This window comes from Argopecten irradians, chromosome 7, assembly GCF_041381155.1.
Source record: "Argopecten irradians isolate NY chromosome 7, Ai_NY, whole genome shotgun sequence".
NCBI classification, from domain to species: domain Eukaryota; kingdom Metazoa; phylum Mollusca; class Bivalvia; order Pectinida; family Pectinidae; genus Argopecten; species Argopecten irradians.
In genome coordinates, this window is record NC_091140.1 from 37,916,682 (window position 1) to 37,930,852 (window position 14,171).

Sequence of the window (14,171 nt, forward strand, 5' to 3'; positions counted from 1 at the left end):
TTTAAACAAAGCGTGCGATCAACGTCGAGTTTTTAAACTGACATTGAATACAGCATGGTCCCAGATGGCTCTCGTGATAAAATATGCCAAAGTTATCAGAAATAACTGGAAGAAATCAGTTGTCGCTGTTGGAGCTGTAATTTATGGCGTAAACTATGCGAAAGGGAAATACGAGTAAGCGACAAGAATTAATGCTTGGCCAAATGCAACATACTAATATCACTACAGAAGAATTGTCAGATTTTGTAGATGCATGTTCTTGCCTCAAGATCATATTGATAGAGACACGTGATAGTCTAATGCTGATGAGAACGGTCATGTATTTGATCAGAAACAGGACTATTTCTGGTTTTGCAAAATATGAACCACTACTGTAATGATGTTCTTTTAGTTCAGTACATACAGACAGATGACAGACATCGTTCTAGTATGTATTGATAACTACAGCAACTAGATCTGTATCGTAAAAAGCTAACAAAAATATCGCTCTTAAAATTTTAAAGTTATGCACATATAAAATTGAATTATGAAATCTTATTACAGTTTGTGTTGAATTAATTTTATAAGCTTTACTAATGTCTCTAAGCAATCATCAGGTTTACATGTAATAATTGATTTTATTTTATTTCAGCCAAGAGTGGATACGAAGGGAGTTTTGTGAAGAGGCCTTGGTATGTACATATATAGAAAATGTTTCGACATTTCTTCTTTTCTTTAAAATCCTGTTTGTGCCCATTTTTACATCATTAGTTCACTCTGTATATATCAATAAGATTAAATGGGATTTATTCACGTACCACGTGATACCCGGTAATATTTGTGCAGGACTATCGTTTCTATATTGGTGATGAAATGACGTCAAATGACATTATCGCGGGATAACATCATTTCAGCGAGAAGAGTACAAATGATTACGTTCCATCACCACTGGAGACACTAGTCCCGCACAAACGTTATTGGGTATCACGTGGTATGTGAATTAGTCCCATTATGATACAAATGCTGTCATTTTTAATGTTGCCATTCTGATCTACCAAAGTTGTTTCCCTTTGTTTTACTCTGTCAGTACTGACGGAGCAAAGGTCTCTTGCTTTTGGTTTTGGAAAAAATTTGCCAGTCTACCCCTTCTATTCTAAAATCAGATTTCGACAGCTGTTGATGAATTCAAACAAAGGGAAATAACTCTAGCAAACCAGAATGGTTTATTCCGAAGGACTATGATCATTATCTCTCATTATCTGTTCTATAGTATTATTTCTTATTATTCAAATTGACAGAAATATGGTAACGCAAGGATCAGCCTTAAAGAGCGACCTAGAAAGATAACTGTTTTCCTAAACCCAGCAGCTTCAGGCGGGTATGTACATGTATAATTACCCTGGCTGTGTGTAATAAAATGCGTATCACAATACAGCGATCATGAAACAATGTGTATATGACCAAGGGAGACAACTATACTGTTTCAAGTATACATTTTGCATAGGATAACCAACCATCCCTATAAAATTAGTGCTTACACACAAAAAAATTCAATTTTATCATCATGCAATTTTTTGTTTTGCACAAAATCAGGATTTTTGGTACAGATTTTGTCATAAGATACCAAGAGAACTCTGAGAATCAAAACCATGATCTATATAAGGCTGTATTAAAGGATATTTAAGTTTTGTATTCGAATAACTCAGACAGGGAATAAAATTTAAAGAAGAAAAAAAATTTAAAAAAATGCCTGCCTGCTGACACTTCTCTTATAATAAACATAAACCGTTATTTGGACTAAATGATGCATTAATACATAACTCTGTGATATAATACATTGTTGCATTGGTGAATCGTTACAACTTTATAAAATGGGTTGGTAAGTTTTCATGACATGTACAACTTTGGCTTTCTTCTTGCACATCCTGGTACTTAAATGTATATCACCAACAGTAACCAGGTCCGGGACGAAGTATGTTCAAACAAATAATTCATTCAGATTTATCATGTAGATGGTGTAATAAATGCAAATTGTAGCTTCAGAAATCTTGATATCTTATGTGGCAACATATTTTATTTATGTTGGTGGTGAGCTCAGTTTTTAATGGGAATCATTGAACTCTTGAAAATGGGAAAAAAAAGACCAAAAAAACATTAAATTAGAATTATTTTTTTTATATAATTTATTTTTTATTTCATTTTCATGTGCAATACACCACATAATAAATAGATACATGTACTTGCATTCTTATTCACATTCAATATCACTATCACGCTCATTCTCAAAACATCTTATACTCATATCATATCATCATCATCATCACATCATCAATCGTCACCATCATCACAACCAACATTGTTCCATGATTTTCATCATCATCATCATCATCATCATCATCATCATCATCATCATCATCATCATCAATATCATCACCACCACCATAATCTTTATCTTCATCAACATAATTATTATCATCAACATCTTCATCTTCATCATCAACATTCATCATCACATCGTCTTTATCATCTCATCATACTGTCATTTATCACACTTCATACTTTCATCTTATATTAATCATTCAAGAACAATACACTATTCCGTCCACACATAAAAAGAAAAAATAGAAAAATTTGCTTTCAACACATAAGCTATCATTTCATTCTCAGTTGACATTTTCTGACCTGTGTAAATTATGAATTGTCTCCCCTGTCAGAGGTGCTGTGAAGGTTTTTGAGAAGAATGCAGCCCCGATCTTACACTCTGCGGGATTGGACGTCAATGTTGTAAAGGTATGTTAGATCCATTATAGTAAGTCATTGTCTGGTAGTGTTATTACCTCCCCTTGATTGGACATCAACGTTGTAAAGGTATGTTACTAATGTTAGATCCATTGTAGTTAGAGTCATTGCCTGCTAGTTTTATTACCTCCCCTTGATTTTTTCTCTCTTTTCAGGACTGTTTTGGAGATCAAAGAAAATAACCTCCCAAAATAACTATTCATGTAATTAAGATCAAAAGATACTTCTATTTGCGTTTCATTCTATGAAAGTTAATCTAAAAAATGTGTTGTTGTTTTTGTTTAATAGATATTGTGAAATTACATAACCACAAATGAAAGTTGTTTTTACAGTTTATTCAAAATGAACATGTTAAATATATCTGTTATAGTTTTGTTTTTTTGAATATGTCTTCATCCAGGACTTATCTCCCTTTGGCTCATATGTTTATTAACGTATTGTTACTTAAACAGATAGACTAAATGTACATCTGATGTCAAAATCAATTAATTGCTTAATTGTCAAATAGTTTTAAAGAAAAAGTGAATGAAACAGTGGAAATATACCATAATTCTGTGAGTAATGGAAAACTCAAAATGTAATTTATTTTGTACTTAGATGATGTTTATTTTGATTTTCCTGTTTTCTTTGTTTTATACAATATAGATCTACAGTTTTTGGTTTGAAATGTTTTTCAAGTTTTGAGGGTGTATCTGTTTTTAGTGAACTTTTTATCCCTTTATTAGGTGGAATATGAAGGCCAGGTGAAAAAGTTAGTGGCGATCATGGAGAGGTCGGACACAGACGGTATAGTGGTGGCGGGTGGGGATGGCACACTGCTTGAGGTAAAAATGCTGAATCTGTCACCATAGTAACAAAATGGAAGCCTCTAATTGGCTAAAATTTGATATTTGCAGGCAAAAAAATTTAAAAAAAAAACGTGAAACTTAATCTGTCGCCATAGTAACAAATGGAAGACTGTAATTGGTCGAAATTTAGAATTTGCTAGCAAAACAAGTTTTTAAAAAAACATGTGAAAATCGGAACATAGGGTTTATGAGGGACATCAAACAATGATATGACTATGGGCTTTTCAGGGGACATCTGTAATGGTTTCCATTACAGTCAGTACTTGTTTAAGTTCTGCATAACTCTTCACAATTGTGTAAAGATCTATTCTAATATTTTTGTGTGAAGGCGGTGACAGACATTTGTATTTAGATTTGAAGGTATGATGGGGATCTATCTTCATTGATCAAATCTCTTGGTATTAAAATTTTGGTTTATGGTGAGGTCTATGGAAACAATGTTCCCATCTATTTGGGGTAGTTTGATTTTCCGAAACTAAAATTAGATTGGCTTGATAACTTAATGTGTATTGATACTAGAATTCTAACATAAATGTTTTTTTGCTTTTAATCTTGGTAGCTAATGGAAGAGAACAAAAATGGAGGTTTTTTGTGCTATATTTATGATATTTATGGAATTTGCTTTGCAGTACCTAGAGATTATCTGAGAAATCTATACAATAAGAAATATTGCTGAATTATGAAAACTTTCTGTTTTAGTTTTCCTGAAACTTATTTAAAATTATCGCTTTTATAAGATATAGTTCCATATAAAGTGTATTTATTTAATTTTCAGACAATTACTGGAATTATGAGAAAAGAAGATAAGGTAAGTTGATTTTTGATAAAATACTTAATACCGCTTAAAGTGAACAGTCGGGCAAGGATGGCTAAAGTCGGTAAAAATGGTGTGAATGTATCCAGTATAATTTCTTGTGAAATAGAAAAATAAAATCTCTCGCCAAAATCTGTCTGCGTACGAAGAAATTAATTTAAAGTATGGGAATTCTAAAACGTCCTCCCGGCTCACTATGTCCGTGGTTACATTTCCACGCAGTCTCGTTTTCAATGCTTTCAACTTTTCTTTACTTTAATGGTCAGAACTGGGAAACTAAGCATAACTTGACCGTCGTACTAATAAGTGAGAACTTTTGAAAGGCCAATGAATGCATTTAGACTGGTTTTCTTTGCCCGACTATTCACTTTAATGTTGATATTAACAGAGTAAAATTCCAGGCACTATATTATGCTTTGTGAATGTCCTATATTACGGCATATCCTTTTAAATGGCTGACAAATAAAAATGTTCAACATTAAGTTTACTAGATACTGTATTAGATAGACCATATAACATGTTACTTTCATGGAAAAAATAAATTACAATGAGAATATTGAATTTTAACGAATCTCAATTTGGATTATTATCTATAAGTGATTATTTTGCAAATTAAATTGTTGTAGCCATGTTTGTTAAAAAAACAATTGCAAAAAATGTTGTCCTCACACAAATTGATGGATATGCAATAAGTGTTCTGATATACAATGTATGTAATCAAACTCTTTATTAGAGAATCATGATGGAGCTTCAAGTTTATAAAGCAATTTAGTTTACCGTACATAATATCTAAGTCTTAATATTGTCTTCTGTATTTCTCAGACAGTTCTTCAAAATCTTGTTTCAGACATTTAGACAAAACATTCCAGTTGGAGTTATCCCCCTTGGCCTCAAAAATCGTTTTGCTAAGCTGTTGTTTGGTGCAGATAAAGATCAAGTTCTGTAAGTTTAATGACACCAAGTTTTGGAGTCGGTTGAGATTTCGTCATCGATGATCAGCTAATGTTGGTTTTAAAATAGTGTCATCCAATCAATTTTCAATTAATTATCAGTTAGTTTAATAATAATATGATATAAATCTTTAAAAGATAGTGGTTAAACTGACAAGACAAACTAGCTGTTGCCCGAGGCCGAAGACTGAGGCCAACAGTTTGTGTGAGGGTCCAACAAATCATTTGTTACACGAAAACTTAGTCGATGACTGTTTTGTTATACCCATTGACTCAAAACAATGCATTGACGTCACGAATTGTAGGTGTGACGTCACTCTGGTCCAACAGCACATTTTATCAGTCGATTTTGACAGGTCTTTGGTCAGCTCGACAGAACAGTTCATTTATTGAAATTTTTGTGAATAGAGTTTATATAGGAACTATTTCATAGGGGTATAACAATTAATTATTATACAGATTTACATTATTTTTATCATCGCATTTCAACATAATAATCTTATATCAATATCAATGAACATATATGTGTTTTCCAGTTAATTGTGGTTCAATAGGATGATTGGTAAGACATTATAGGTCAGAATAAAATGATGTAGAACACCTCTTCTCTCTTTGAGCAAAAATGAAAGTAAACTTGCGATTCTGCTTTTGAAATAATCATTAATGTTTACATATCATAATTGATTATCAGTAATTGGTTACCTTTCTGATTGGAAATCGATTACAATCAATAATTGGAACAACACTAAACAAGACCACTGAATGAATTAGGACATATTGTCATTATCAACTCATACAAGATCCAAATTTTCACAAATGTGAAATATGAATGAAAACTACTGTATTTCATTATCCTTTCAATGATGGATTGTTTTCCCATTACTGCGCAACTATTCTACATTGTATGCTTTACTTGACTACTTAGTCATAATTCTATTAATCAATAATAAGAAATCAGTGACACAAATAGTAAATATTAACATATCATAATGAGATCAACAAAGTTTTTGAAAAAAATATTAAACATAGGTATCTGTGGGTTTTTTCCCAACAGGATTTTTCTTTTTTCCAAATTGTAGATTGACAATTGAAATTGACATTCCTATTTACCATATTTCAATAAAAATAATTTTCAGTATAGTTTGCATGCCACCAAACTCAAATACAGGAGTAGTAATGCCGTATTCAAACAAATAAGCGCCCATAAATATTGAAAAAATGAAAAGGTGCTCTAAGACTAAATTATTTCAAATCTATACAGTTTCGTGTAGTTTTGGTCTTTATTTATGCCTGGGCAATGGAAATCGAGGCCTCAAAAAGGGGGAAGGGCGATTTTAGGGACATGGGCCCTTATTGGGTCGAATACGCCGTTATACGGTAATGTGACAATGATAATAATACTGATTTGTGTTACAGCCTGATGTGTGAGGGAGCCATGTCTGTAGTCCGGGGCCTGGGTAGGAGTGTTGATGTCATTAGTCTGAAGGTCAGTACTCATGAAAAAAATCCTGGTCACATTATAATTTTGAACGGACAACCAGGATATGAAAATTGACAGAAAAATATCTAACACTTTATATGAATTTGACACACTATATCTTATGTTTTAACAATGGTTTTAATTTTAATTTTAAAAACAAATTTTACCTAACGTTTTTATTTTGCATTGAACAGAATCACGAAAGAAAACTTCAATGACTTTGACCTTAAAAAGTCAAATCTATAAAACCACTGACTTGAAGGGCCAGTATTTTGTGTCAATATGATATGCCTCTTGTTCTTTAAAATAGTGAATCATAATGTTTGGCTTGTAATGATGTCAAGATTATTTGAAATCATTTTATTATTTACCACGTTGCAATTGCCAGTGTCAATAAAAAATAACGTATTAGAATGTTGTACATCAAATCATTACTCACTTGAATGTTTTTTCCGGTTGAGCAATTTGTTCATCTTCTCCGTGTATCTGTCTGTGATTTTTACCAGTACAGGTTTCACTAGTTTCAATTTTGGTACTAATTGTTCGTAATCTCCATAGCTAATGAATGTTTTGCCCATCAGGCACAAGAACAGTTGCTGTACCGTGTCTATTCTACCTATATCTGTCGCTGTAAGTGGGTCGTCCTTCAGGTGGTCGATAAGCTCCTTTAACTTCCAATGCTCTATATTTTTGTCCAAATCTAATACCATCTCGTTATGGGCATGTATAACACTGTCTGGTATTTTTGAAGCCATGTTGAATGCTGGTTTGAAATCCTAAAGCAATAAAACATAAGTTATTATTTATCAAAGTTATTCATTATAGTTTCAGTTGTGATTAATACTATCATTTATTATTTTCGTTGCGGGTAAACTAACATGAGGCCCATATGGCCTGTATCGCTCACCTGCTGGAATGCCAAGTAATGTTCTGAATAAAAATCCATTGTTCCTTTCTGAAGGAATTTAAAGATTCAACTCTAATTCCCTAGTGGGCCCAACTCTTTCTGCTTCCCCAAATCGACAGACCTGGAATTCAATTTCATCCATAGGTCTGTTGGTGTAATTTTAAAATTGTGGTTCTGTCATATTTGAATACCAAAACAATGTATCTCGCTTACCGGTTTGGAAGCTGGTGTCACTGTAATATATATAGGTATTTCAGTCTGAAACAGGGCTGGTTATATATTTCCTTGGTGTTGTGGTCCTCGGCCAACTTACATTGTACAGTAGGCATATTTAACTACGGTCATCTGCATGAACTGTAAAACGCTGCCGATTTTAAGCATTCTCTACAACAGGAAGAAACTCAAATGGTGTATATTATCAATCATAATTTGAAATAATATCATAGATGAAACATCGACTATAACACTAATGTCAATACAGAACACACTAAGGAATACCAGAAATGAGTTGTTAACATCGAAATACAACTCGTGGTGGCCGTCGCTGTTGAACAACTGGGAAATACACAGCTTATCTGTTTACTTGAGTACATCTTACCTTTTTGCCTCAATGTCCCCCAGGATGATATAACAACTCTAGTATTATTGGCAATGATAAAAAAATTAAAACTTTCGTGTTGAAATTAAAAACAAGAGCCCAAGGGGCACGTAACTCTCTGGAACACTAATCTCGTTGTAGCAAGAGAATATTGGAAATTATGTTCTTGTCAGAAATGGCCTCATGATGTTAATTCTTTTAAAGAAATGCAAAGTTGAGAAATTATTAACGATAAATAATTATTGGTTCATCTTGTTTATTGGTATACAGCAGTACCATTATAATTGTTGTGAGTCATCCACTTTGTTCATGTTTACCATTATATAATAGTCCTCACTCATCAAGTTTGACTTAACGGTATAAACCATTGTTGCTGATGAAATGCACACCTTAGTTAAAAGTCATTGCATTGGAGGTTTTAGCATGTCTCACCAGGCACTTTACTCGTTAAGACAAATTACAACCGTTTGGTTACAGGCAAAAGACTATAGCAAGCCGTTTGAGCTCATTAAATGCCGTTTGGTATCAATAAATACTGATATATGTATTCAAAATAAAGATATTATTATTAATATAAAAAACAAATCTTTAATTCAAATAGATATATCTTTAATTTAAATATATATATCTTTGATTTAAATCGATATATCTTTAATTTAAATATATATATATTTTATTTAATTATTGAAATCTGTATTTGAATTAGATAAATCTCTATTTAAAATACAAATATCTCAAATAAAACACGATATAGAAATATCACTTATTCAATCGAAGATATCTATATTTCAAATATACAGATATCTTTATTGTAAAATCAGATATCTCTATTTGAATTAAAAATACCATCATTTGACATGAAATAGAGATATCTGTATTTAACCTTCATATAGGAAAAACGACTGCTCCCCTGACTCTCCCTTTTGTGCATGACAGAAAATAATACAGGCTATTATCATTCAATACCAATATAGGATAATGTTTTTGGAGATGGCCAATATACGCTTTACCTGTTGCCAAATCCATTTGCATATTATTTGCAATAAAATTTGTTGAAATGAAATAGGATAATATATAAAAGTAGGAAAAGTTATCGGGACATAATAGAGTTACCTATGTGTTATATATGTCTTTGCTATTAATAACTTATTAAAATTTAATATTCAATTTTTCGATAAATTCCATGATTAAGCTTTTATAAATGGAAACACATGCAAAGAATCCAATTTGATTTACATTTGTTATTAAAACGCTATGCCGTGTCTCGGATTTAACACATATTTGACTTTGACTCATTTCGGAGTTCCCTCGCGTTATGAGTCACACGCTGGATGGAATTAGAGAATTCCTTAACCTCGAACATCTTAGTGCTTGCTCAATAAAGTAATGCAATCTAGATAAAGTAACACATGCCAAAAAACCCAACTGATCGCGTAATCTCTCTATTCCAGAGAGCTAAAAAAACAACTTCCATGGTTTTGCAGAAGGCTCCTCTATATCGACCTTCGGGGGATTTGTAAAACCGGATACAATAAAACATAAGAACGTGCAATAACTCAACTATTGAAGAACATATACCATGAAAGCATGACATTGCTAATATCGATGCCAATGGCTATAAATACTATTAGTTTAACCATTGCCATGGAAACGAGCTAATCATATAATTGTATAATTATTTGCCTCGGAACAAATTTGACCAGTTTGTTCAACCAAGGTGCTAATATTACTTCGGCAGCTGCATGGATAAGATGACTACATGTACGAAGAATAATGATCCCGGGTACTTTCTACCGGGGGTAAATCTTTACGTTACACCTGAAATCCCACTGAATAAGTACCCATTTTATCGAATCTGTACAATACCTGAGTACTGCATTATGTTTTTTGAATATAATAAAGGGTACATTTTAACATGAATTCTTGAGCAAATAGCGTTAGCAGTCATGACATTGACAATAAGATCAAGAACAACTTGAAAACCCACAAGATCATATTATGATTGACGAGCCTTGTCATACACATAACGTAGCTATATATAGGCTGACGCTATACACAAAGGATTCCTCTATATTTCACTAATAACATATATTGTTTAGTTTATTTAAAACCTGAGAAACGATTTAGCAACTATTATAACAAATTATTAGGATATATATAAACCTGTATAATCTGTTTTCTATTTTTATATCACATTAATGTTTTCCAACAAATTCCTGGTATCGACTATTTCACATACCGAACAACATTATTACAACGATATTACAACGCATTCAAGCAAAGTAAACATTAACAACGCATGCAAAGTAAAACTACCAAAGCCATATATTTACGTACCTCCATTGGACAATCGAAGTTACCCTCTTACACCAACTGAGACGGCCGACATGTTGTATATGGCTGATGTCCCTCCTCACATAATAAGAACTAATGGTCTCTCAATTAGTTCAGTTTATCAGATGAAGACAAAAGAGTTACGCCCCCTGTCCTTCTATAGCAGTGGAACTCTCCTGTTGGGAGGTGAATAAAATCCTTTTTAATCTAGTTTACGTACAGGGAAGGTGCACAATATTTGCTCCCATAGATTTGTTTGCCAAAAAAAAAAAAAAAAAAAAATCGCTTGTTGAAGTTTTGTGGTGCTAGCAGTAATTTAGTGTTCATACGGACATTCTTTGTGTGTCTGTTATACAGAATTGGTTTGTATTGAAGCAGATGTCGTTCGATTCTGATATATCGTGTGGTCAGCCGTACCGCATGGTGCGGCCATGGCCTTCCTACCATCGAACACGTGTTCGTCCCGGTTCCAGTTGTTAACACCGTTTAAAAAGAAATGTCTTGTTCCTGGCATCGTCGCTAATATTTTGCCGGAATTTTACTGCATTATCCCATACCGGAATTTATTTCGGTATTTTTATTTTATTGTAAAATTAATCTTGCACTTCTAGTTCATAGCAAACGGAGTTAGCATTAGCGGAGACATGAATTAGGTATTGATTTTGAGTATCACTATTTTTATTCGTATCGTGATATATTTTCAGACTGGTAGTCGTCATTATTTTTTAATGTAAGTGGCGATAATTAATTCGTTTAAGTTGTGTTTGGACCTTGGTATTGTCGTTGATGGGAGTTGCTGCCCTTTGATCATGTGTAAGTGTTGTCATCCTCGGTGCCCCGGGCGTTATATATGCTAACGCTGATAGGTAAATGTCCAATGCCGAGTTACCGAGGATGTAGGGGCATGTTTGTATGTCGGATAATGTCGACTTGTGTTCTATATGTCCTTATTTGAGTTTCAGTCGTGCGGGGTAAAGGAAAGCGACCCTCGAGGCTCTCTACCAGCCCCTATGTAAGGAACAAGAATGGTTCCATGTCGTTGAGTGCAGCAGCCAGTCGGAGTGAGAATGGTCCCAGTACTTCGAGTGTTACAGCTCCAGCAGTAGCTAGTGGGGGTAACATTGTAGATGATAAAGACAAGGCAAATCTATTAAATGAATATTTCTGTAGGATTACTAATATTGACGATAGCAAGTGCCTATTTTACAGTTGAAAACTAATAGTGTTTTAAATAATCTACTTGTTACTTCTAATGAAATTTGTGGTGTTTTAATTAATTTAAAGCTTGGAAAAGCTTCAGGTGAAGATGGTATAAGTCACCATAGACTTAAATACACGGCTGATACAGTTTGTAAACCTCTTAAGGTTCTTTCATCTACCTGTATATTTCCAAATGTATGGAAAATGGCTAAAGTTATGCCTCTCTTTAAAAAAGGAGATAGACATTCTATATCAAACTATCGTCCCATTTCTCTCCTTTCTACTGTTCACAGTTGGGAAAGTGTTTAAAAGGGTAATGTTTAAGCACGTGCATAATTATTTAATAATAATAATAATTTATTTTACCAGTTTCAAGCCGGATTTATGCCTGGTCATTCAATAGTATACCAATTAATTGAAATATACCATAACATTTGTCTAAATCTAAAAAAAAAAAAAAAAAAAAAAAAAAAAAACCATACCCGGTACTTGTATGATATTCTGTGACATTTCTAAAGCCTTTGACAGAGTCTGCCACAAAGGTCTTATAATTAAATTAAAATCATATGGTATTTCGATCGGGTAACCTATTGTCCTGGTTAGAAAATTACTTAAGAGAAAGACATCAAAACGTATTTATAGACAATTCTTCTGATATTGGTATGATATGAGAAGGTGTCCCTCAAGGCTCAATTCTTGGACCACTTCTTTTCCTTATTTATATAAATGATTTAGCTGATGAACTTCAATCAACAACACGTTTATTCGCTGATGACACTACCCTTATAAAGTCATCATCTTCATGTCGTGAATTAGAAGCAGATTTACATAGGGATTTAGATAAATCAAATCGATGGGCAAAACGTGGCTTGTTTCTTTTAATCCTAATAAAACTGAGGTAATTTTTATATCAAATTTTGATAACATTGACAAATATTTGGACTTAATTTTTGATGGAACATTTTAGATTTTAGTAGTTTTCATAGACATTTTGAGGTCATTTTAATTCAAATGCTAAATGGTCTGATCACATCAATGAAATTTATAAATCAGATATAAAAAAAAAAAAAAAAATAATAATAATATCCTAAGGAAAATCAAATATATGTTAAAGCGTGATGCTCTTTTAAGAATTTATAAGTCTTTTATTTTACCTGTTCTTGAATATGCATGTGAAGTTTGGGACGGATGTTCTCAGGCTAATTATTAGCGGATTACCGTGTTATACTAGAAATGAATCATTATATTTTGAAACAAATTTGGAACCCCTTTCGGACAGAAGAGCTAAAAGAAAACTACAGTTACTTTATAAGATAAATAATAATATGACTCCAAGTTATCTATCAAACTTATTACCTCCTACTAGGCTATCATAATCCTTATACTTTAAGAAATTGTGAAAGTTTCCAAATTCCAATTATCGACTCTACTACAACAAAATCTTTCTTTCCCACTACTTAAAGAAGCTGGAACAACTTAGATGTTAAAGTTAAATCTTTACCTTTAAACTAGCTCTTTCTCAGCCTATATCTATGAGTCTACCATGTTATTTTAATTATGGAGAAAGAAAATTTAATATTATACATACTAAATTAAGTCATCAGTGTAGTTCTCTAAAAGATGACCTTTTCCGTGTAAATTTGGCACCAAATTCTATTTGTATAAATTGTGGCTACTCTTGTGAAAATGCTAACCATTTCTTTTCTTTTTTTTTGTATGTTAAAATTATGCTGCTGCCCATACAGAAATGCTCCCAAGTTTTAAATGATTTATATATACAAGTAAATTTAAATTTATTACTTTATGGAAATGAAAACTTGGCTTTGGAAGTAAACTGTCATGTATCTGAACTTGTGCATTCATTTATAAAGTCCAGCAGAAGATTTGGAATTCTATATAATATTATAATACATAGTATATATCTTGTTATTATATACTCTGACAAATATACCCGTAATTATTATTTATACCTATAGTATGTATGTCATCACCTGTAAATATTTCATGTTGATTGAAGAAGGCTTCTTAAGTTGAAATAACTGCCTAATCAATTTGTACATTTATGACAATAAGATATGTTTAAAAGTCAAAGGGTAACAGGGAACCGGTCCATGGTCCTTTATCAGCAGATCAGCTGGAGTCTGTTTTGAGCAGGTGTCTGCCAGGGTTGCCCAACAGCTAGTGGAAGCAGTCCATCAGGCAACTGAGCTGGTTTGCACAACTCCCCGACCTGAAGGTACTAGTAATTCAGAATTCATTACA

The 14,171-nt window shown here is 32.7% G+C and overlaps 1 protein-coding gene and 1 long non-coding RNA gene across 2 annotated transcripts; one reads left to right on the top strand and one right to left on the bottom strand.

Annotated features, from left to right (window-relative positions):
- On the top strand, nucleotides 1-6,945 carry LOC138327202 (acylglycerol kinase, mitochondrial-like). The gene is made up of 8 exons (XM_069273183.1): nucleotides 1-174; nucleotides 632-671; nucleotides 1,278-1,357; nucleotides 2,694-2,769; nucleotides 3,504-3,602; nucleotides 4,402-4,434; nucleotides 5,288-5,382; nucleotides 6,807-6,945. The coding sequence occupies exons 1-8, from the start codon at nucleotides 65-67 to the stop codon at nucleotides 6,943-6,945; spliced, it is 672 nt and encodes a 223-aa protein (XP_069129284.1). The 5' UTR covers nucleotides 1-64.
- A 345-nt stretch (nucleotides 6,946-7,290) lies between these two features.
- Nucleotides 7,291-10,976, bottom strand: LOC138328344 (uncharacterized). Its single transcript, XR_011209198.1, has 3 exons — nucleotides 10,713-10,976; nucleotides 7,991-8,161; nucleotides 7,291-7,646 (listed from the first exon to the last, which is right to left on the bottom strand). It is a non-coding gene; the product is annotated as an uncharacterized lncRNA (long non-coding RNA).
- Between the last annotated feature and the right edge of the window lie 3,195 nt (nucleotides 10,977-14,171).